A 24,842-nucleotide genomic window follows, 5' to 3' on the forward strand; every position below is an offset into this window, starting at 1 on the left:
TCTGAAAGAGTCTCTATAGGTTAGGAAGTTATGGATTGAATGCACGAGTTTTTGTTTTTTGTAATTTAATATTAAAGATCTAACAGTGTCTTTTATCTTTGAGATGGAATCAACAGCAATACAAGGACCGTGCCTTTGGTTTTTGTTTTCAATGCCATTTATACCTTGATACACTATGTTATATAATGTGTTTCAGTTGGGTATGAAATAAAGAACGAATACTGGAATTGATATGCTTTATTGGCCATATTAGACATATTAAAAGTATAAAAAACTGAAGACCAATCACAATATACAGCGAATGTTTGAATATAAAAAAAAAATGATATTCATGCATACTGCATCGGTTTTTTTCAAGTGGCAGGTCTAGTTCAGAGACGGAACAGTTGTGTTCACAATGTTTCATTTTTAGTGTTTGCCACCTTGTCCAAATATCACGCTCAAATGGTGAAATATACGCAAACAATGATGTATTGAAAAGTTTCATAGTAATTAAAATACGAATAATAAAAAAACATATATAAAGTTTATTTAAAAATATTGTCACATGTACTTTGACAAATGCAGTGAAAAGTTAATACTTTAAATGTTTTCTACTCGATGAATTAAGACACATAAAAAAGTCATTACACATGTTTAATCGGTTTTCCTTTCAAAACAACAGAGAAGGGTATTGTCGTGATACAAGGAGCACACACTAACCAATGTTAATTATCATTTAAACAAATAAATAAAAAATAGCAAAGGCATGTCAACAATGGCCTGCTAAAATTTCACAATAAATAATAAACAAAAGACATAAAGTGATTGACAAAAAAAATATAATCTTTGTCCGTCAAGTCATTGGTCCACATGCAATATCATCAAACAGAATCCACGCATGTATCTTTTTCTCATGAGATGTAACATGTATCACACACGGTTTTACGTGTCCATATAAAGTATCAATTCGGTCCTCAATATATGCTATCAAACTAGACGCATATATTACAATGTTTATGGCGTCATGTCTTCACAGGTAGCTATCAAACGAGAGGATACATGGCGTAACTAGCTATGCCACATTGGTTGTTTTTGTTCCTGGACATTTTGATATACCCATCCAATCCCCAGCTTTCACTCCAACTGAAAACAATTTAATCAATGTATATGTTTTTGCTATAGGATATCTTTGCATAATATGGACATATATCTTACATTCGATAAATCTATAGTACTGCTACCAATTTGTTAATCTAAAACATCTATTTCTTAGTTAAAGCAATTTTTGTTAATAACGTTCATTCAAAACTGATTAAACAAATTTTAATTTTTGTCTTACTACAAATTCGTCGTACCTGTTCTTTACCAACCAATAGTCTTGTCCATTCTCTACACCATATCCAACAATCAAAACTGCATGGTCAGTGAAAGAGGCATTGCAGGCTGGTTCGTCAAAAACTCCTGTAATACATATTATAAGACTGCAAAATTTACAATGTATTAAGTAACCAGTTAACAATATGGAGTACTGGTGAATGAGACAGCATTCCTCCAAAAAGAGGTAAAATACAATCTACAAAATTTGACATAACTGTTTGTAAAATATGCCTTCAGCTCTTAATCGTACACAGTCTTAGTCAATTAGGATTGAAGTCGAGTGCATCCGCATGAGCGGGGTTCTGACTCACAACCTCAGTGTTGACTTGCTAGTGATTACAGTAGTAACTACTTAGACCAGGCTAGTCAATATAAGAAACTATACAAAAAAATGCATTTCCAATATGTAATGGAATTTTAAACATTATACCAAGGTAAATAAGTGCACAACTGGTTTAATATTTACATTTTTTTTTTATCAAAACCATTAATTTTAGGCAAAACCGCTATTTTTTTTTTGGGGGGGAGGGATTTTTTTATTATTGAAAAAATCGTACATGTCTTATTTTCATTAATAAACTTCAAAATCGATATTGGAACTTAAAATTTTGAACTTCAACATGATCTGTTTAAATTTGGATGGCAAATACATTTAATTTTACGTAAAATTTGTCTCCGATGTAGTCAGAAAAAAGGATACAAATTCATAATAATCAAAGTACAAACATTAAAAAATTTACAGACATGGCAAATGCTTTATGACCAAGTTGAAGTGCATGGTTTTGTCATCATTTCTGTAAAAAATGAATGTTTTTCAATTTATAATTTAACAGTGTTTTTGTATTATCATATTTTATGATACATGGAGTTTAATCTTGTGTATTGTTTCGTTTACAGGCTAACATTAGTTAATGCTATTCAAAAGAATGATTTATATAAATGTAGATATAAAAACAAGTTTATTCCACAATTTTCTACATAAGAACATGCCTGTTCCAAGTCAGAACTGTTGTTATACATTCCTTTCATGTGTTTAAACTTTTGATTTTGCCATTTACTAGGAAATTTCCGATTTGATTTTTCCTCGGAGTTCAGTATTTTTGTGTTTTTACTTTTTCAATACTGTATTATCACTTCTTCATTGATGTTTAAAAGGTCAGAACATGTCAATAAGGCCCTTGTAAAAAAAAAAACCATGCCACTTCTGTTTAAGTACAGTTTTTGCAATTCTGTTTACTGTATAGTCGAATTTGTATTTTAGTAATGAACCTACCTCTCTCGTATTGTTGAAATTTTCTGTCAGCATCAATCGCTATTGATATCGGACCTACTGTTGCAACGGCATATTTCAAAGCCTGTTCATCACCTTGTGGGATTTTAGTATAACCTGTGTCTGTAGCTCCAACATCGGACTCTTGAAATCTACAGGTCCCATTCTAACAATTATACGAGGAAATGATGACATTCTTTAAAGGCTTGATAATTATCATAATGTACTGTTTTTTTCATTATATATTCATAAATTGTGTATACTGCTAGATTAGTACACGAGTTTTCGCATACGGGAAATATACTCTTATTCGTTTGAAAAGAAACCAACTCAGATCTATGTTCAGTTTTATTCCTTATTTATATACACTTGATATTGGTGAAGAACTCTTTCCACATCAATAATTTTTATTTATAAAAATAAATTAGGACTTACAAAAAAGTTGAAGTACAGTTAATATAGACGTCTTGCTCTCTGGTACCAAGTTGATGTTGTTTATTTTGCTACTTGCATTTAATAAAATGAGAAAAAAAAAATGTTGGTACAGTCGCTTATTCTATTGCTTGTGTTTAATTAAAGAATTAAATTTCATGTTTGCTTACAAGTTGTTTGATCAAATTTTTTAAAAGACATTTATTAAAAAGTATGAACAGTGTTATATTTGGACTTTATAAGTTCCTCTTTTATTCTAATAGATCTGCACAACGATTTCGATTCATTTACATACTTAGCTTTCATTGATAATATATGAATGCACATGCAATTTAGAAAGAGTTTTTTACACTAATATAAAAACCTTGGCTTCGTATGGGTAAGATGTTTCTGTATCTATTCCATCATTGTCTTGAATATACTGGAATGCACTGTACATCCAGCCACCAGCACACCCATCGTTCCCTTTAAATAACAATAAACTTTTATAAAACACATTGTTACATGGTACCCATAGTCTTCTATTTGTATATCGAATTGAAGTAGGTTCAAGTTGGTTTAAATTCGGGTCTTAGATTGTAACAATTTTTTGTTATTTCGTCAAAATACAGCACAATTTAGCACATACACATTCAGACATAATTGTGTTTCTTTGGCACCTTGTACAAAGGAAGTAATGACTCCTGAATTTACATTATTTGTGTTATACGTAAGATTAAGTCGATTCCCTCCATTCACCTAATATTTAACATTTGTTTCAGATTTTAGTATCATATTTTGCATGTGCGCAACATAATGTCCTGCCTAGGTGTTCAATATAAGTATAAGATACATTCACCAACATGTGCTGACTTCGGAGCATATAATGGACTTGTCTGAAGATATTTGTTTACAATTGTTTACCTAGCATTGATGCGTTCGTCCTGTTAGGACAGTGCTTAATCAAAGTTGCGAAGAGCAGCGGCCGAAAGTATAAATACGATAAACGTAGCATCGTTATCTGGGGTCTGTTTTTCAACTTGATGATAAACTATTTATTTTACGTTACTTCTAATTTATGATATATGCGCGATACTAATGCAACATCTTTATGTTCTCCTTATTTCAGTGTTTGATTTTTTTTTATAGAGGGAGGTGCTTATCATGTATTTTTTATCTGGTCGATATCTGAAAACATTGACTTTACATCGAACTACATATAAGCCTGATATTTACCATACTTAAAAGTGCAATCTACAAGGTTCTGTTCTGATAAGGAAACAAGATTTCCAGTTTTCCTGAAATGCTGCCCTTCAAGAGCACCAGTCGAAGAAAATGACCAGCAAGATCCACATTGTCCCTGAATGAAGAAAATGTTGTTCCAAAATATTTTTTATTCTTTTAACGAACATTTTGATTGCTATACCAAGTATCTACCTGTAATATTTTAATACCTAAGGTCACACAGTGATGCATCTTATTATAATGTATCAAGAAAACGTATTTCAATGCGACAAATTTATGTACTTGATTGTGCTGATAACTCTATAGCTTCAACTATTCTTTCTGTTAGCATAATCCAAACACCTCTAGCTTCGACATGTTAAGAATCTAAGGTAAAATTTGCCGTTAATCCAGAATTTCTAAGGATATTTTTCTTAAGTTGGAATTTTAATTGGCAAACAGATATTGCTTATGCTTAAGTATTTATCTCTAATAAAATATGAAACGTCAAATCAAACGTTTGCTCTCTTCAAATAAGAATATATTTTTTTTAAATTGATGGCAGTTTGGGAAAAAAACGACGAACTTATAAACAAGTCTGACAAAGGATAAGAATACCGACCTGATCTTTGACAGGAGTCACATAACCTTGCTGTCGCCAGTCAACCTCATCTGGAACTTGTACATTATTTGGAGGGAGATATGTAGAACCCCCTATTACGACATCATTTGACCTTTTGTATCCTTTCATTTTTTGAGTCACTTCTTTCTCTGACTGAAATTCAAGAATACAAATTGACCTTATTGTTAAAATAACAAAGATGACTAGACCTAAATCGACAGTCGTGTTTTCATCAATTTTAAATATTGATATATATAATTAATTAACAGTCGCTTTTATGCAATGTTTTGTTATAACTTATGTTATTACAATAAATTGTCCTGTTTCAATATTTTGAATAAGCCGTTTTAAATACAAAATGATACTCAATATAATCACATAACGTTCTACCGTCGGTCGATTTTTTCCCGTCATTTTTACGGCATGAACACAGGGTGTGGAAACACATGTATTTTCAGACTTGTACATTTTAATTCAATTCATAATTGGCGCTTATAAAATAAAGGCAACAGTAGTATACCGCTGTTCAAAACTCATAAATCCATGGACAAAAAACAAAATCGGGATAACAAACTAAAACCGAGGGAAACGCATTAAATATAAGAGGAGAACAACGACATAACACTAAAATGTAACACTTATAGACAAAATCCCACGAGAATAACAAATATATATATATATAACATCTTACCATGTCAGCAAAATGATTAATTCCAAGCCAGTAGCTATGTTCGCCTCTATCAGCTGCCATATTGTGGTGTTCTATAAAACGGACATTGTCTTCCCAGATCACTCGTCTAATAATTAATAACAACTTTAGTCATATTACATCTTCAATTTATATTGGTTTTACTAGTAATACATCAAATTTAAATTATACACATTTATTACTGCTGCACAATGCCCAAAATATATAGTGAACAATTATGTCAGACCATAGAATTCGAATAAAAGGTACTGAATCTGTTCAAAGTTTTGATTTTCCTACCCTGTATACCACATTGTCTCACATTCTCATTAAGAAATAATTCACACACCTAATTAATTGGGCATTCAAAAAATCAGAATGTGAATATATATGTTCAAACTCTTTTAGGTCATTTTTTAGTAGCAATAAACAAAAACACTATGTTAATTGGACATGCTTTGATACTATATATGCCCTTGAATTTTTACTAGATAACATTTTTGTTCGCTTTGGGGATTACGTATATCGTCAGATTATCGGAATTCCAATGGGGACTAACTGTGCACCACTTATTGCGGACCTGTTTTTGTATTGTTATGAGTTACAATTTATGACAAAAATAAGCAAAGACCCATCGAAACAACATCTGATAAACAAATTTAATAATACTTTTAGATATTTGGATATTTTGGCTCTCAATAATGACGACTTCAGTATGTATATTAATGAAATTTACCCTGTTGAACTTACTTTAAATAAAGCTAATACTAACAATGACCACTGCCCTTTTCTCGATCTTGATATCTTTATCACTAATGGAAAGCTGAATACTAAAATTTATGATAAAAGGGATGATTTTTCATTTCCTATCGTTAATTATCCGTTTTTAGATGGTGACGTTCCCTTGTCACCATCTTACGGTGTTTATATATCTCAACTTGTACGATTCGCTCGTGTATGTAACAACGTTTTAGATTTTAACGAGAGAAATTTATGTATTACTGAAACATTATTACACAAGGGTTTTCGATATCACAAACTAGTCAAAACATTTACTAAATTTTATCATCGGTATAAAGACATCATTCGTAAATATAGCTCAACATGCAGACTTCTAATACGTTCAGGTATTTCACATCCAATTTTTTATGGAAATATTCTTTATAAAGCACAAAGGTGTCAGTATTCACCTCAGAAACTTACAAAACCTTTGAATAGACTTATTAAGAAGGGATATAATTACGATACTGTTGTCAAGTCATTAAAGATAGCATATTTTGGCGTTAATATTGAGTCACTGATAAGGTCTTTGCATCGGAACTAAACACATTTATTCTATAAACAGTTGTTGGCATGACACTGGTTATGTTCTTCTCATATATGTTATGATGGTATGATACTAAACTCCTAACGGGAAGTATTGTGCCTGATGTTGATATGATGAAATCATAATCTTTCAGTCAGTTTAATTGAAGTCTGGAGCTGGCATCTCAGTTAACTGCTAGTAGTCTGTTGTTATTTATGTATTATTGTCATTTTGTTTATTTTCTTTGGTTACATCTTCTGACATCAGACTCGGACTTCTCTTGAACTGAATTTTAATGTGTGTATTGTTATGCATTTTTGCGCCTGTCCCGAGTCAGGAGCCTCTGGTCTTTGTTAGTCTTGTATTATTTTAATTTTAGTTTCTTGTGTTCAATTTGGAAATTAGTATGGCGTTCATTATCACTGGACTAGTATATATTTGTTTAGGGGCCAGCTGACGGACGCCTCCGGTTGCGGGAATTTCTCGCTACATTGAAGACCTGTTGTTGACCCTCTGCCGTTGTTTTTTATTTGGTCGGGTTGTTGTCTCTTTGACACATTCCCCATTTCCATTCTCAATTTTACATATGCCCAAAAAGAAGAAGGACGTTGATATAGCATTCAGCAGCATAATAACAAAACCTAAGTAACATATAATTAAACCACATGCATAACTGTTTATGTATTCTATTTAACAGACAAATTGTAAATGTTGTAGATGATGAGCTTTATACAAAACATAAATTAAGAGTAACCCCATTATATTATACTAATACTTCACGGGGGTTCTTTGAAGACATTTAATTACTTGTCTCTAATTCGACCTACATAACTTATATAGTGTATTGCCCGATTGATAAACCATTCAGTTCCTTATTGTAGTGGCATTTTTATTAGGTATTCCTAAGTTTTAATAAAATGGACATTGGATTATGCCATGTTTCTTGTGTAATACCTAGAAAACTCTGGACTACATTGTGGATTATAGTAGACATTTCAAGCTTACCTTTGCAATTCTTCATTATCGTCTTTATACACTTTATTATATGATTTCTTGTAGAGTTCCCAGTCATTGTTCATACTATTGGATGTGAATTTCAACGACATAGAAGCAACATTGCCAAACAACAACGTAGACAGTATGACGTAGATCTGAAACATAAAACTAGAAATTGATAGCATAAAAACAAACAGTGAACCCTATTCAACCGTTGGTGTTTTTACTGATGTTGTACTGTTTCGCCACTGTTTTGTGTTATCAATTAAGGGTAGGGTTAGGCTATGCACCTTCAGAGATGTTAATCTACTCCCTGTTCTGTTTTGTCCTTTACATAAAGTCTTTCCACATTATTTATGTATCTGCCTGTCCCAAGTCAGGAGCCTGTTATTCAGTGGTTGTCGTTTGTTTATGTGTTACATATTTGTTTTTCGTTCATTTTTTTTACATAAATAAGGCCGTTACTTTTCCCGTTTGAATTGTTTTACATTGTCTTATCGGGGCCTATTATAGCTGACTATGCGGTATGGGGTTTACTCATTGTTGAAGACCGTACGGTGACCTATAGTTGTTAATGTCTGTGTCATTTTGGTCTTTTGTGGATAGTTGCCTAATTGGCAATCATACCACATCTTCTTTTTTATATTTGCACATTTCCTTATTTCAACTAAAACAAAATTATGTTTTTCCGTTTGTTTAAGCAGTTATGACCTTCTGTGTAGAAAAAAAAAACAAATCTCAACACCTAATGTACAAATGTATGTCATAACAGAATTGAGCAATACATTGGGTTTTTTAAATGGTTGTCCCGTTTGGTCTATATAAAAAAAAAAGTTGCAGACAGCTCTCTTTTATTTATTCGATATTTTTATGAAGACCAGGGATCAACAAATATCCGGTTGTGGAATGTTTTTAAAGATCGGTCATTTATCAAGAAAAACAAAATACTAACACGAATTTATTAATACATATAAGTTCTCTATTTTAAGTACTATACGTTTAAGGTCAAGTTTTCGAAAAAAGGACAACTATATTCACCAATTATAAGTGTAAGTTTCCTGTAACAATGCAATTAATACTTCGTTAAAACAAAATCACATTATGTACATGTTTATCTATAAAGAATAGTGAGCATGACCCTGATATTACCAAACACAATACACTTTGTCCTCAGATCTCGACATGTGTTTACTTTCATGAGTCCGGTAATCAAATAGTTACAAAATTCAGATAAAAAAAAGTTCACCGTCAAAAACTCTGATCTTGCCCAGCCATGAAAAACTAATAGTTCACAAAAAAATAGTGTATACATAACTTATTTCTTAATTTTGGCATTCACCTTTCCGGAGTTTATATATAGAGAAATCAACCTCACCAAATAGTGTTTGGAATGCATATTTTACAACCTATACATGCAGTTGTAGTTGAACAATATTTCGACTTCGGTGAAAGGATGATATTTAAAGAAAAATGCAAATGTATTATTGGAGACATACATTCTTGTCCGCAATGGAATCTCAAAAGAATTTTCGAAATGCGCAGAGAACGCGATTATCTTTATAATCTAGGCGCATAATTTAATGTCTTATTCCTAGCCGTGTGTGGCTGCGATTTGATGAATACATGACAGCTTAACCATTTTAAACAGCAAGATATGTTTACCATGTATCTTGCAGTCGGGTGGTAGGAGATTACCAATGACCTTAAGATTACAACGCAGTCAAAACCTAAAGTGCCAATTAATACACAGTTGTTAGATTCAAATTAAAGAAATATACACAACAATGACTGTAGTCAAAGTTGCATGTTGAATAAAGATTTTGTGCAGAAATACAAAATGTAAACGTAAAGATTGCTGCTGTTGTTTACACAGTACATACCTGCATGTTGCTGCTGAAATTTCAATGGAAGATGTAATGCAATACAAAGTTTAACTACAGACTGAAAACCAGATGCTATTGACTCATGTGCTCGTGATTCCGTCAACTTCCTAGTTAAAAATAAACTGGTAATACCTGAACTTTAAACCTATTCCGGTCGATAGAATACCACACTTAAGTCTTTTGAAGTAGTTTCTATATTAAATTGCTATATTTAGTATCATTGATATTAGTATACACAATGGTTTCGTATAAAAATAGTACAATGATCACTTTAATACTGTTTCATCTTATACATTTACTTATCATCCAATTCGAATTCAAACTTTGTAAGATAAATGCATTACAGATTTTCATACTGATATTTTATCCCTGCATCCCTCAATACAATAAAAATGAACAAACACATAACGTGTATCGATTAAACAGCAACTGTTACAATACAATAGTGACCTTCAAAGTTTAAGTTTATTTATTCAAACAAAAACGTTATAAATGGTTTATATCATAACTGTAAACACTAAGTGCAATGTGTAAGTAAATTTCTCAGGTAGAATTTTATTTCCTTAATACATCTATTTTTGTTATATATTTTAAATCGAAATTTCTTGTGATGAATTATTCAAATATAACTTGTATTGATATGTTTAGGACATAAACCCGTTAATAACTGATTTCTTGAGGCTTAGCATTACCAGTTACTTATTTTATGCATTGCTAGGAGGAGGACACACTTATATTTGATACAATGTTTGAGATTTGCTAATTAATGAATGGATCGAGCTGAACGTATTTTTGACTGCAGTTGAAATTATCTTACACGTGCAAGAGGATATATCTATATATATATTTCCCGTGACTGAGGGAGATATGACGATTTGTTTACCCAAGAACAATAATAACTGCCGAGGGTGAACAAATCATCATATCTCCCGAATTGAAGGGAAACTGCATACGTGATGCTATAAGAATAAAAAACCTCCGAGACATTTTTACTCTAGAGACCGCTTAGTATCTGTATTACAACATGCAATGTTGCGAAACCATTGTAGCACTCTTCAAACGTGCAATGTTGCGAAACCGTTGTAGCACTCTTCAAACATGCAAACTTAATACAAGATGCCAATTGTTTATTTGGCTTATCAATGAAGATGCTTAACATTATTCATTATATTGTAAAGACATTTTGTCATCAGAAAGAGTTATAATGACAAATGAAATCAATGTTATTGCTTTCAATATTACAATTGAGGTATTGGTCTATGGTGATGAGTCTGACGAACATTACAGTGTGTTTCTTTCTGTACAAAAGTATATAAAAAGTACCAAGCGTTTAACTCAACTTTGACAACCTTATTCTGTAAGAGATCTTACTAGAACATGATCAATTAATGCTCTTAGGGGTACGATAATCGGATGATCTTTATAACTGTAATTTGTATTCTAAAACGTTTGAATGGATTTAAGTTTCAACATCATACATGTAAGGAATTGAAACTATGGCCGTGTTAACACCTCAAAATTTACACTAAGTACAGACAAACTGGTACATCTAGGAAAGTTTTGACGCATAACAGAAACTAGATATATAAAAGATATATTTAGTATACGTTTCAGAAAATTAAAAACTTACCTGGATTAAGATGTCCAGTTTTTTTCTTCCAGTCTGCAGAAGATAACAAAATAAACACCCGAGTTTCATTTGATACGGTCCACCCAGTTACACACTTTAAATCACCTATTGTTTGCAGATATTTATTGCCCAGCAATTGTCCTTTTAAATCAATACTACTTACAACATTATAATATGAAGGGAGATTCTCAGACCTCTTTCCCAACTTAGTTTGTTTTTGACACCTTCAGCAGGAACGAAAAAAAAATGGATATCAAAATCTAGTAAAGTTTATAATTTTCTAAAACATAAAATGCATTGACAATTTATATATCTAGTTCCTGTCATCCCTTAAAGCTTTTGCAGGTGCATAGATAGGTTTGTCTGTACTTTGAGTAAAATTTGTAGTGTAGACACTGCCATATTAGCCAAAAGGTTTTGATGAACCTTAAGTAAAAAACAAAATTGATACTTTCAATAACGTGACGATTTATTCCGTTTTCCTGTTAATCCGTAACTATAAACTATGAGTGTGTTCTACATTTAAACACATTCACACACATGACTTGTCATGTTCACTAAAATATTCTATATTACACAGCTCTGTGTGTTTGTACTTATTTCTTCTGAAATAATCGCATTTGATTGGTTATAATAATTTGAACATATCCATTGATACGATTCTTACAATTTATGTGTAATTTATTTTTATATCTTCATGCTAAAGCAATAATTAGTTAATTATTGGATCTATGTAATGTTCATTCATGTGTATATGTATGTATACATTTGAGAAATATATGTAATGTTCATTCATGTGTATATGTATGTATACATTTGAGAAAACGTTACTAAGTTGAAAACCTTAAACTAACATGTCTAACTAATGATTATGGTTTGTTTCGCAACTACCCCTGCTTTGCGAATATTTAAGCAACCGTAACCTGCTTTACGTTGCCACATTCTTTTTGGGTATTCGTGGCTGCTGTCTGCCTTTTTCGTTTTTCGTTTGTTTAATTGAATAAAAATGAGGCCGCTTTTCTTTTGTGATATTTTGTTACGCCAACTATTTTTACGATATGGTACTGTTAAGTTTATCACCGACTGCATAGTGCGATAAAGTTGAAATACTAACATTCTTTGAGTTCTTGAGGCCATCGGTCTCATTAGCTAACGTATGGGATCTCATTGTTCATACTTGTTGACAAAGCTTCTAGTTTGTAACAACGAATGGTGTGTTAAACATCTGCAGGTACCATCATATTTAACAAATGACGTATTTTAATCATATATGGAGCATATTCATAAACCCTTAGAGCTGAAGTAGAAGAAATCATCTTCGAAATGAGATGAACAATAAGTCGTTAGTCTCCATTCGTCAAACCTTTACACTAGTGTCTATCAAAAACAAACATAAATAATAACAAAACGTGACGAACACACATTGGCCCTTGAAAGACATTATAGAAGAAATAGAAACAACAATGAGTTCATCAACAAAATGATGTACAAATAGTAAGTACAAACTTATAATGGAGAACGAGAGAAGGTGGTTCATAATCCCGCAACGTCCCCGTACGTATTTCATAATAATCTTATCTGGAATGAATTCATCGACAGTTCTGACATTTAAAACACTTTACTTCAGACGAACCTTAACATTCTGCAAATTCTGCAAAAGGATTAACCTTTAATTTGTAACGGATTAATAAATCATCAACATCAAAAGAGAACAACAGAGAGTTAGCAGAAAAATTGGAAGATATCTTAACATTGTAAGAAAGTATGACAAGTTGATACCATAGCGAAGTTTAATATTGATATTTAGCAAGTCTGTGATACGAAATGGAATTTGATGAAAAGTTTTAAAACCTACCTTAGAGGGACAATTACGTTATAACACCTGCTGTTAACAATGTCTGACAGTTTTGAAATTATTTTAGATATTAACACATACTTCAAATTAAAATTGTAGGATATCGTTGTATTAGACTTGTTAATATCCCGCTTTGATTACTTTCCATCGTCAATTGTGATAACCCTAGAATTTATGTAACAACAACAAAACAAAAATTGCTTTTGGTATTAAGTTTGCAAGTTATTACGTACAATTTTATTATTTACACTTACAATCTCATATACGTAATTAAGGGCATATGTTACAGTTACAGGCGAGTTAATGACGTTGCTAATTTAAAATGTTATTTTTGCGACGTCAACCGTGACAGATCGAGAAAAGATGCAATTTTTGACTGATTTTAATCATTCAAACTGATTTAACTTTTAAACGAGTTATAGACCCCCTTTTTAAAAATGACATTCGGTTTGATTACGTATGAAGAGCATTTGTACCAACGGAGTAGGTCCGGTAAGGGCCGATTATGGCCTCAAATTTCAAGTTCATCAGATGAAAGATTTTGGATACTTTTTAAACACTATTTGTCTATTTCAATTGATTCAATTAGTAACAACTTACATTTCAATATTAAGAATGAACACAAATGCGGCCACTTTCATTTAAAACGGAAACCGTCAGAAATTTAGCTAAAATGCAAAATTGTGAAGATTTCAGTAATTTAGCATGAGTTAATGATGCTTGTACCCGATATATGAGCATTGCATTGTACAAAAACAGCCTATACTGATGTAGCAGAAGCATTCAACTTTCAAATAAATAACTAGCCGTTTACATTTTAACAATTTTGTAAAACTGCTATATTTTCTGTCAATGATGCATTTTTAAAAATTTGATTAATAAATATACAGCAAAAAAACCTCGTTTTTTTCTACATTCATGAACACTTGATCAAATTTCGTTATTTCTAAACAAAATGCTTTAAAAATGTATAGGATATTTATACATGTTATATGAAAGAGAACTTATGAATATTCTGGTACTGAGATGACTGTGTAAGTCAAATTCGAGATATAAGTCTAAAAATGAGGCGGAGGAAGCCGTGTCTGTTATTTCTTTAATATCTAGTTCTGGGGGATATAGTATTAGAACCCAATCAGAAAAGTTCGGATTGTTTATGGAAAGAACATCTTCAATATATCTGAAAGTGAAATTAAATAATCTGGCTTCTATGATCCTCTTGTTTTTGACAAGTGTCTGGAGGAACTCCGATTCATATGAAAATAAGAAGAAGTCGGCAAGAAGAGGCGCACAGTTTGTTCCCATAGGAATGCCGACAATTTGTTGGAAAATAAAATTGAGAATGGAAATGGGGAATGTGTCAAAGAGACAACAACCCGACCAAATAAAAAACAACAGCAGAGGGTCACCAACAGGTCTTCAATGTAGCGAGAAATTCCCGGAGGCGTCCCTCAGCTGGCCCCTAAACAAATATATACTAGTCCAGTGATAATGAACGCCATACTAATTTCCAAATTGTAAACAAGAAACTAAAATTAAAATAATACAAGACTAACAAAGGCCAGAGGCTCCTGACTTGGGACAGGCGCAAAAATGCGGCGGGGTTAAACATGTTTGTGAGATCTCAACCCTCCCCCTATACCTCTAACCAATGTAGTAAAGTAAACGCATAACAATACGCACATTAAAATTCAGTTCAAGAGAAATCCGAGTCTGATGTCAGAAGATACCTCCAAACTCAACAAATATGTTGTCGATAAGAAACTCCAGCATACTGACCACTTGTTCTTCTGTGTAGCATGTTTTACCTTTTTTAGCTCACCTGTCCCGAAGGGACAAGTGAGCTTATGCCATCACTTGGCGTCCGTCGTCGTCCGTCGTCTGTCGTCGTCTGTCGTCGTCGTAAACTATTTCAAGAATCTTCTCCTCTGAAACTACTGGGCCAAATACTTTCAAACTTTAACTGAATGTTCCTTAGGGTATCTTATTTATAAATTGTATCCGAAGTTTTGATTTATCAACAAACATGGTCGCCATTGCTAAAAATAGAACATAGGGGTCAAATGCAGTTTTTGGCTTATAACTCAAAAACCAAAGCATTTAGAGCAAATCTCACGGGGTAATATTGTTTATCAGGTCAAGATCTATCTGCCCTGAAATTTTCAGATGAATCAGACAACCCGTTGTTGGGTTGCTGCCCCTGAATTGGTAATTTTAAGGAAATTTTGCTGTTTTTGGTTATTATCTTGAATATTATTATAGATAGAGATAAACTGTAAACAGGAATAATGTTCATCAAAGTAAGATTTACAAATAAGTCAACATGACGGAAATGGTCAGTTGACCCCTTTAGGAGTTATTGCCCTTTATAGTCAATTTTTAACCATTTTTCGTAAATCTTAGTAATCTTTTACAAAAATCTTCTCCTCTGAAACTACTGGGCCAAATACTTCCAAACTTTAACTGAATGTTCCTTAGGGTATCTAGTTTGTAAATTGTATCTGAAGTTGTGATCTATCAACAAACATGGTTGCCATTGCTAAAAATAGAACATAGGGGTCAAATGCAGTTTTTGGCTTATAACTCAAAAACCAAAGCATTTAGAGCAAATCTCACGTGGGTAATATTGTTTATCAGGTCAAGATCTATCTGCCCTGAAATTTTCAGATGAATCAGACAACCTGTTGTTGGGTTACTGCCCCTGAATTGGTAATTTTAAAGAAATTTTGCTGTTTTTGGTTATTATCTTGAATATTATTATAGATAGAGATAAACTGTAAACAGGAATAATGTTCATCAAAGTAAGATTTACAAATAAGTCAACATGACGGAAATGGTCAGTTGACCCCTTTAGGAGTTATTGCCCTTTATAGTCAATTTTTAACCATTTTTCGTAAATCTTAGTAATCTTTTACAAAAATCTTCTCCTCTGAAACTACTGGGCCAAATACTTCCAAACTTTAACTGAATGTTCCTTAGGGTATCTAGTTTGTAAATTGTATCTGAAGTTGTGATCTATCAACAAACATGGTTGCCATTGCTAAAAATAGAACATAGGGGTCAAATGCAGTTTTTGGCTTATAACTCAAAAACCAAAGCATTTAGAGCAAATCTGACAGGGATAATATTGTTTATCAGGTCAAGATCTATCTGCCCTGAAATTTTCAGATGAATCAGACAACCTGTTGTTGGGTTACTGCCCCTGAATTGGTAATTTTAAAGAAATTTTGCTGTTTTTGGTTATTATCTTGAATATTATTATAGATAGAGATAAACTGTAAACAGCAATAATGTTCAGCAAAGTAAGATTTACAAATAAGTCAACATGACGGAAATGGTCAGTTGAGCCCTTTAGGAGTTATTGCCCTTTATAGTCAATTTTTAACCATTTTTCGTAAATCTTAGTAATCTTTTACAAAAATCTTCTCCTCTGAAACTACTGGGCCAAATACTTCCAAACTTTAACTGAATGTTCCTTAGGGTATCTAGTTTGTAAATTGTATCCGAAGTTATGATCTATCAACAAACATGGTCGCCATTGCTAAAAATAGAACATAGGGGTCAAATGCAGTTTTTGGCTTATAACTCAAAAACCAAAGCATTTAGAGCAAATCTAACGTGGGTAATATTGTTTATCAGGTCAAGATCTATCTGCCCTGAAATTTTCAGATGAATCAGACAACCTCTTGTTGGGTTGCTGCCCCTGAATTGATAATTTTAAGGAAATTTTGCTGTTTTTGTTTATTATCTTGAATATAATTATAGATAGAAATAAACTGTAAACAGCAATAATGTTCAGCAAAGTAAGATCTTCAATTAAGTCAATTTGACAAAAATTGTCAATTGACCCCTTAAGGAGTTATTGCCCTTTAGAGACTTTTTTCACAATTTGTTCATCATGTTGACTTACTTTTAAAAATCTTCTTCTTTGAAACTGCTGTATCAATTTCAGCCAAACTTAGGCTAAATGAGTTTCGGAGTATCTAGTATAAATTTTATATTTTATTTCCATGTATGTCAAGAAACATAGCTCCTATGGCTAAAATAGAACATAGGAGAAAATGATTATTTTTTTTGGCTTTTGAAGAAAATAGGACGATCCAAAAAACATTTAAATAAATTGAAAAGCCAAAATAATCATTGATGAGAGATTTAACCAAAAGAATTAAGGTGAGCGATTCAGGCTCTTGAGAGCCTCTTATGTTTGTCACTACTTACGAAATATGCCTAATGAAATCCCAAAGTAATAAATTTATAGCGTATGCTACCATTTTTATGTTGAAAGGCATTGTGAATTATTTCTTTTAGGCGATTTTTCAATTTCACATGGGGATTGGTGGTATACAGGTTTGAAAAATCAAAAGTTTTGATGGAACTAATTTCAGAAAAAGACCGAGATTTAAAATTGTCTAGAAGTTCTTTGGAATTTTTAAGAATCCACATATGGTTAATACCACTACGCGAGTAAACAGTTTCACGGTATTTCTGAAGACCCTCTTTCACTGCGGAGAGAATTTTAGTCAATCTAATGGACATTTTTTTAGTGGAACAAGAAGATGAGCCAGCAATATACCGTTGTTTGTTCGGAATTTTATGAAGCTTTGGTATCCAATACAAACAAGGTAAGTCTTCCGATTTGGTGTTCAATGTAATGTTTATTGAAACCATGAAGGACTTATGATTTGCTAAAATCTCATCCTTGTCAAATGATATGTCTTTGTATGTGGGATTACCTGAGTGCTCCTTTATACCCAATTCTTTTACAAGACATTCGAAGTAATACGATTTACATACAAAGACAATATTGTTTGAAGCTTTGTCCGCAGGAACAACAACATACTTATCATGAAGAGTTGATAGACATTGCATGGCCTCTTTGTCTCTGAAAATGGACTTTGGTCGATCATTCACACAGTTTTTCAACTTGTGAATATGACGTTTTATAAGAGACCTGATAGTTTTAACCCATTCTGACAAAGTGTCCAGTTCAACTTCGTCTCGCTTAGCCCATGCTCTGGCGTAGTCCTCAATGGAATCCATAATTATTTTGAAGTTATGGTTCCAATTGATGTGTTGAGGTTCTCTAAACTTAGGACCATGAGAAATGACCTTTCGGAGATTTTCAGGTTGAATTATGTTTAGATCCCCAGTTATAACATGACCAGAGGGGCTGTAATTATAAGGCAAGTGGGAACAGTTACATGTCGGAGGGTTTTTTAGGTATTGTTCTAAGCCAAGGTCCTGCAATGCTTGTTTATAGTTAAATATTTTAGGTGCAATGGTTTTGGTTTAACTGTAGGATACAATAGGAACAGACTGATTTTGAAAATAAATAGGAATTTTAGATGTTACCTCCTTGTGATGTAGAACGTTACAGATATTGATTGCATCACTTCCTCTATTGGCAAAATCAACAGGAAGGAATCTCCTCTTTTCCTCATGTAAAGGTTCCGATCTTACTGGTTTGAAAAGACGGAAAAGAGCTACATCATAAATAATACTGACTAGTCTGTATATTGCAGAAAATGTATTGGTGCTTCCTTTGTCAAGTGCATAATCTCTCAAACGTTTTAGAAAATTAACTGGCAGTGAAAAGAGAATAGTTCTTATGTAATGTAACCCTAGTGGATGATGAAGATGTGAAAGAAGGTCATCAAAGCTCAAAGAGGGTGATCTAGATTTGGAAGACTTTTTTTACATTAGGCCGATGGTAATGTTTTTGTCCATGACTACGTTGTTGTCGTAAGGAAGTATTAAATAAACCCATTACATTAACATCACTGCAGGCAGGACTTGACAAATGTCCTACTCCTTTAATACTGTCATTGCAACCATATGGCATTGCAGTCCCTAACTCCCTTATCCAGAAATTTTCTCTATCTTTGCGGAAAGGAGTATTTAGTACAGGGTTATTTGTGTGGTGATAAATTTTCTCAATGATGCGTACTTTCATAGATAAGGAAGGATCCGGTCGATTAAAATGGTTATAAAGAACCCTAAATTGAGGATCTTTATTATCAGACCGGTGTTGATTCATTCTTTTACGCAAAGTTTGACGAGTTTCACCAACATAAAGAAGTCCACACAAAGTACATTCGATTCCGTACACGACATTGTTCGAGGAACAGTCCAGAGACTCGAAAAATTTAGTGTAATATGTTTTAGATGTTAAATTACTAGTAAAATCAGAAGTCGTGATTAACATATCACAAGTCTTACACGTGCTCCTTTTTCCTATTTTATGTTGACAAGAAGAAATGATAGGTGTTGATTCACTTGTAGCAGGTGTATTTTAACAGTCGAAAATATTGACGCAACATGGCTTTAATTTATGAAAGGTATCTGAATTTTTGAAATAATAATTACCTTCTGGCTGAACATAAGTCAAATCAGGGGTATCCCGGAGGATATATTGTGGATCACACAAATCAAATGCTACAGTGTTCCGTGCAGCAACAGAGGACCTTGGTAACCCGGACGACGTCCCAGCCGGTTTGTTCTTCGTATATTTTATATTCATCATGCATAAAGCTACCAAGTTAATGATGCCCTCGGTATATAATAATCCACCAGCAGTTAAGTTTCTTCCAGGAAGAAGAAGAAACTTGACATCGACTTGGTTGTTATAAAAAGTAAAATCACAAAAAATACTGAACTTAGAAGAAAATCAATTCGAAAAGTCCATAATCACATGGCAAAATCAAACAACAAAACGCATCAAAAACGAATGAACAAGAACTGTCATATTCCTGACTTGGTACAGGCATTTTCAAATGTAGAAAATGGTGGATTAAACCTGGTTCTATAGCGCTAACCCTCTCACTTTAATGACATTCTCATCAATTTACGACATATTTACATTAATGCGTTAAATAAACAGACACAATAAATATAATAGTCAAAATATGGGTACATCAGTCATCATCATATAACAATTTTAAAAGGAAAAATTTAACTAACAAACACATATACATATGTTAAAAACAATTTTATGATCCATGAACAACGATACCGACCAAGTTGACAAATGTGCAAAGTATAAGCACCAATTAATTTCTTAAATAATTTTATTGAGACAAAATTAAAATCTCAAAAATACTGAACTCCGAGAAAAAGTCAAAACGTAAAGTCACTAATCAAATGGAAAAATCAAATGATAACCATAACACAATCAAAAGAAGGGACAACGACTGTCATATTCCTGACTTGGTACAGGCATTTTTAAATGTTTTATAGCGCTAAACCTCTCACTGGTACATGTATAATCCACATGTACATTTGGAAATGGAAATGAATTAGACAATTTTATGAATATAATAAAAAAATCAATGACGTAAATTTAGACTAGCCGGTTATACACTTCTACATTGTTCTTTATAAGATTTTTTTCAATGGAATATACAAAAGTTTTTTTACTAGTGATAAGCTGTCGACAGTATACTTCTGTCTCCGTTATTTAATCGTTGTATGTGCTCGAACTTTTGATTTTGCTTTTTGTGCAGGGACTTTACGTTCAGAAGATTCATCGAAGTTTTGTATTTTTGTTATTTTACATTTTTGTCGCAACAAATTATTTCCGATTTTATATGATAAAAAGCTCAAAGATATATACATGATAAACATCGGACCATCATTTAAAAATAACAATAATAAAAATGAACTCGACAATTTTTAACCTTAGCTGAAAGTCAAGAATTTGTTTTTGATGTTATACAATTTTAAATTCAATTTCAACGGCGATAATATAATTTAACATTTATGGAAGTTATTTATAACTACGTGTGTACTTGATAACATCAACCATGACACGATACGTCACATGTATCATTTTAATTTTCTACTTGGTTGTATAATATTTTATACCAATGAGTAAACATAAACTTGTGAACGTAGTTTTCATTTCCTCAATTGTTCATATGAATGCCCGATCTTCGGATTCATAATTGTATATGTTTACTTTTTTTTTGTATATATCTGCAACAGTTCGATCACACTGTTTAACGTACTATCTACTCTAACATGAGGAAAATGACAATGATGGTCGGTTGAAAACAAAACTGTACAACAAAAAATATGCGTTCAGCTTCCCGATTATGAACTTTCCTTGTCTATTTAGCAAAATTCAAGCAGCACCTACATACAGAGTATGTATCTCCCTATATATACGATATTCCTGGGCTTGAGTATTTCCTATTATTGTTTACTTGATAGAGAATAACCGATCACAAGGAAGCCTCTTAACCAAGAGTACAAAATGAGGAAGTTGAAATCATCCCTTCGAAAATGTTACGGACGCAGTTACGAGTTATTTGACCATTTTGGAATATCCGTGTCACAGATGATATCGGATATGTTCCAAATATAACTATATTTCCATTATGTGACCTACCTTATACTATTTACCGGGTTTGTAATAACATGGGCAACACGAAAGATGCCACATGTTGTGCAGCATCTGTTTACCTTTCTGGAACACATGAGATAAACCTCACGGTTTTGGTGGAGTTCGTTTGGGTTAGACTTTATTATTTGTTTTATATGTTGTGTGTCTTGTATTAAAACTTTTTCTGTATGTATGTTTTTTAGCCATGGTGTCACTTCATTTTTAATACAATTTGTGATTGAAGGTCCCATTGGTATTTTTCACCCCTATTTTATTAAAACTAGCCACTCTTGAGGTAGGATTATTTTACCATAAATTTAATCTGCTTTGAAGTATTATTTAGTCTTAATGACTTGGTCATGTCAACGCAAAACTAAAAGTCAAAACATTTTCCAAATATGTATTGCCTTTATTATAGTTTCTGCAATTGAAAAAAAAAAACAATGTGTATGTTGGTTTTCTACTAAAGAATCTTACCTTTTACCATCACCTGTACCATGCAGTACAGACTACAATTTACTAGCCCACTACTTATTGCGATAGGAGTAAGGAAACATAGTTTAAGATTAAACAGTTAATTTTCTTTATTTCAATTGATGTTTCCATATTTTGTGCACTGAACTTGGAACACATTTTTATCCTCAAATGATGTTTTTACGAATTATGACCAAAACTCTTTTCATAACTCTTCTAAATATAACAAATACTTACAAGAAAAGATGGCATTTGCATGATGATATTTATATAATACGTTTCAAAAATTAGAATAACTCATTGCCAAATAGATACAACAATGTTACTTCTAAACGGAAAGTCCCCTTGGCAAATTCAAAATTTCCAACACATCAAACGATTGAATGTGATGGACTCTTTCTTTTTTTTTATTTCATTATTTTATCCTTTCCATTTTCAAATGTTCGGATGAATTTGACTTTATAAAATTGTTGAACTAATTAAATTGTGCACATACTTTTCAACTTGGTCGCTGTCGTTGTTCACATATGTGAACGTCCTTGTAAGTTTGTTAAAAGAACTTAAATACATTTTTGCTTTTTTGTTTCTTGTTAAGACAAAAGTATTTGACCTCGAAACACGTGTATCACAGGAACTTATTTTCATCTCAGAAATTAAAATGTTTCTGAAAATGATCTTTGAAATCCTCATTTAAAGACAGATTACGTATTGTTTGACGTCAAAAATTTAAATGTTGAGTTACATAATACTGTAATAATGTTAAATTAAATTATCGCCGTTGAAATTGAGTTAGATAATATTATAATGTCTCAAACTGTAAGGTTATCAGTTCAGAAATAAACATGAGGTACATTTAGTCAATTTCAACCGACATTATTTCTTAAATCATATACAATTGAAAACATTATAGATACCAGAATTAACATTTATATTAGCGATAGACAAGCGTTTCGTCTACAAAAGGCTACTCGAATAAAACGTTGTTAAAAGGTTAAAATAAAGTACGAATTTGAGAAGCATTTAGAATCAAAACACTCACACATTTTAAATTGAAATCTTGTATTTATCAGGGTTAATTACAATTGTATCTGTACAACGATATGAATGTTTGGCGTTTTTAAGTTTGTCCCCAGAAGAGGATATGTGAATTCCTACTGGTATGTACAAAGACTAAATAAAGGATTCGCTAAAAATTAACACTATACGGGTATTGAACGTCAGTGGAATAGGTTTAACAGCTCGTACAAAAGGTTTGTTTAAAATCACATAATAGAGTAGATATCTAGAATTTTCCAATCATCGCTCAATATGCAACCTTTATGTATAATTAATAGATCAAAATTTGTTATCGTTACAGAGCTACACAATGTTAACAAAGGAATATACAATATAAAATATTAACAAAATATCAGTACGATTAGTGTCACTGTTGTAAAGTATGTTATTATTTAACGACAAAGTAAAAAATGTTGGTACTCTTCACAAGATTTCTACCTTCTTACATCGGTGATATCAGGCTTATTTGGTAAACAAAGAAGCAAGCCGGTCTCGCATAAGATTATCAAGACTTGTTTTCAAAACTTGAAACCACAGACTGTTATACACATGTGGCATTAAAGATAACACTCAATGACTGGTCGTCTCAGAAGTATATACAAGTGTCCTTATACAACATGAACTATGACATGTTTTTGTGAATTTCCGCATTACATAACTAGCATATGAATATAATAAATCTCACACAAAGCAGTATTCATATTACGTTAAGCATAACCATTCTCCTGCATATGTGTTTGGAGTTGATCGTATGTCAATGATACTACTGTATGTATTACTAATATTTATCCAAGGTACCAGGATTATGATTTAATACGCCAGACGCCCGTTTCGTCTACATAAGACTCACCAGTGACGCTCAAATCCAAAGTCTTAAAAAGCGAAAAAGTTGAAAAGCATTGAGAACTGAAAATTCAAAACAAAATGTGCTAAATACGGCTAAGGTAATCTACTCCTCCGATAAAAAAAATCCTTCGTTTTTCCAAAAGTTCAAAGTTTTGTAAACAGGAAATTTATAAAAATGACCATATAATTGATATTCATGGCAACCCCGATGTACTGACTACTGGGCTGGTGATACCCTCGGGGACGAAACTTCCACCAGCATTGGCATCGTCCAATGGTTTAAATAGTTATCAAAAGTACCAGGATTATAGTTTAATACGTCAGACGTGCGTTTTGTCTACAAAAGACTCATCAGTGAAGCTCAGATCATAACGCTTAAAAAGCCAAACAGGTACAAGTAGAGCATTGAGCACCACAAATTCCAAAAAATTATGCCAAATACGGCAAAGGTAATCTTCTTCTGGAATAAGAAATCCTTAGTTTTTCCAAAAAATCAAAGGTTTTGTTCAATTGACTCATTGCAATCACACCCAAGCATCTTCTTCGTCTACTTTAAAATATGCTCTGAATAAGTACATGATGATATATGTATACCTAAAACAGACATGAAGTCATTTATCATGCTTACAAAACAAACATTTGATGAGCACAACGAACCAATCTTCATTTGGAATAAGTAATCCGCACACACAATGTCTGATGTACTCTTAACCCTATATGATAGTTGGTCAGCGGCGTATTTATACAAAGCATAAGTATAACGAAAGGTATATTTGTTTTGAAAAATAGATTTTTGTAGCGTTCAATAAATCAACTGTTAAGCTTCCACTGATCTTGTG

General features: G+C 32.4%; 1 protein-coding gene across 2 annotated transcripts; it reads right to left on the minus strand.

The window, feature by feature from the left end:
* Positions 1-222: 222 nt before the first annotated feature.
* Positions 223-9,915, minus strand: LOC143052791 (digestive cysteine proteinase 1-like). Of its 2 annotated transcripts, XM_076225894.1 has the most exons (9): positions 9,757-9,915; positions 7,886-8,031; positions 5,578-5,683; positions 4,887-5,039; positions 4,277-4,400; positions 3,426-3,526; positions 2,633-2,795; positions 1,338-1,443; positions 223-1,125 (listed from the first exon to the last, which is right to left on the minus strand). In XM_076225894.1, the coding sequence occupies exons 1-9, from the start codon at positions 9,760-9,762 to the stop codon at positions 1,026-1,028; spliced, it is 1,005 nt and encodes a 334-aa protein (XP_076082009.1). In that variant the 5' UTR covers positions 9,763-9,915; the 3' UTR covers positions 223-1,025. The 2 variants fall into 2 exon arrangements, with proteins under 2 accessions (XP_076082009.1, XP_076082008.1); XM_076225893.1 differs by lacking the exon at positions 9,757-9,915 and having other exon boundaries at positions 7,886-8,040.
* Between the last annotated feature and the right edge of the window lie 14,927 nt (positions 9,916-24,842).

Source organism: Mytilus galloprovincialis, chromosome 11, assembly GCF_965363235.1.
Source record: "Mytilus galloprovincialis chromosome 11, xbMytGall1.hap1.1, whole genome shotgun sequence".
Taxonomy (NCBI): Eukaryota; Metazoa; Mollusca; class Bivalvia; order Mytilida; family Mytilidae; genus Mytilus; species Mytilus galloprovincialis.

Bases quoted from the DNA above. Each gene is read 5' to 3' on its own strand.
- LOC143052791 (XM_076225893.1), bottom strand. From the start codon at position 8,040: ATGTTTCAGATCTACGTCATACTGTCTACGTTGTTGTTTGGCAATGTT. The intron at 5,040-5,577 runs GTAAGATGTTAT...CTTGAATTTCAG, and splicing joins TTAATCATTTTGCTGACATG to TCAGAGAAAGAAGTGACTCA. The intron at 1,126-1,337 runs GTACGACGAATT...AATTGTTTTCAG, and splicing joins TATTGGTTGGTAAAGAACAG to TTGGAGTGAAAGCTGGGGAT.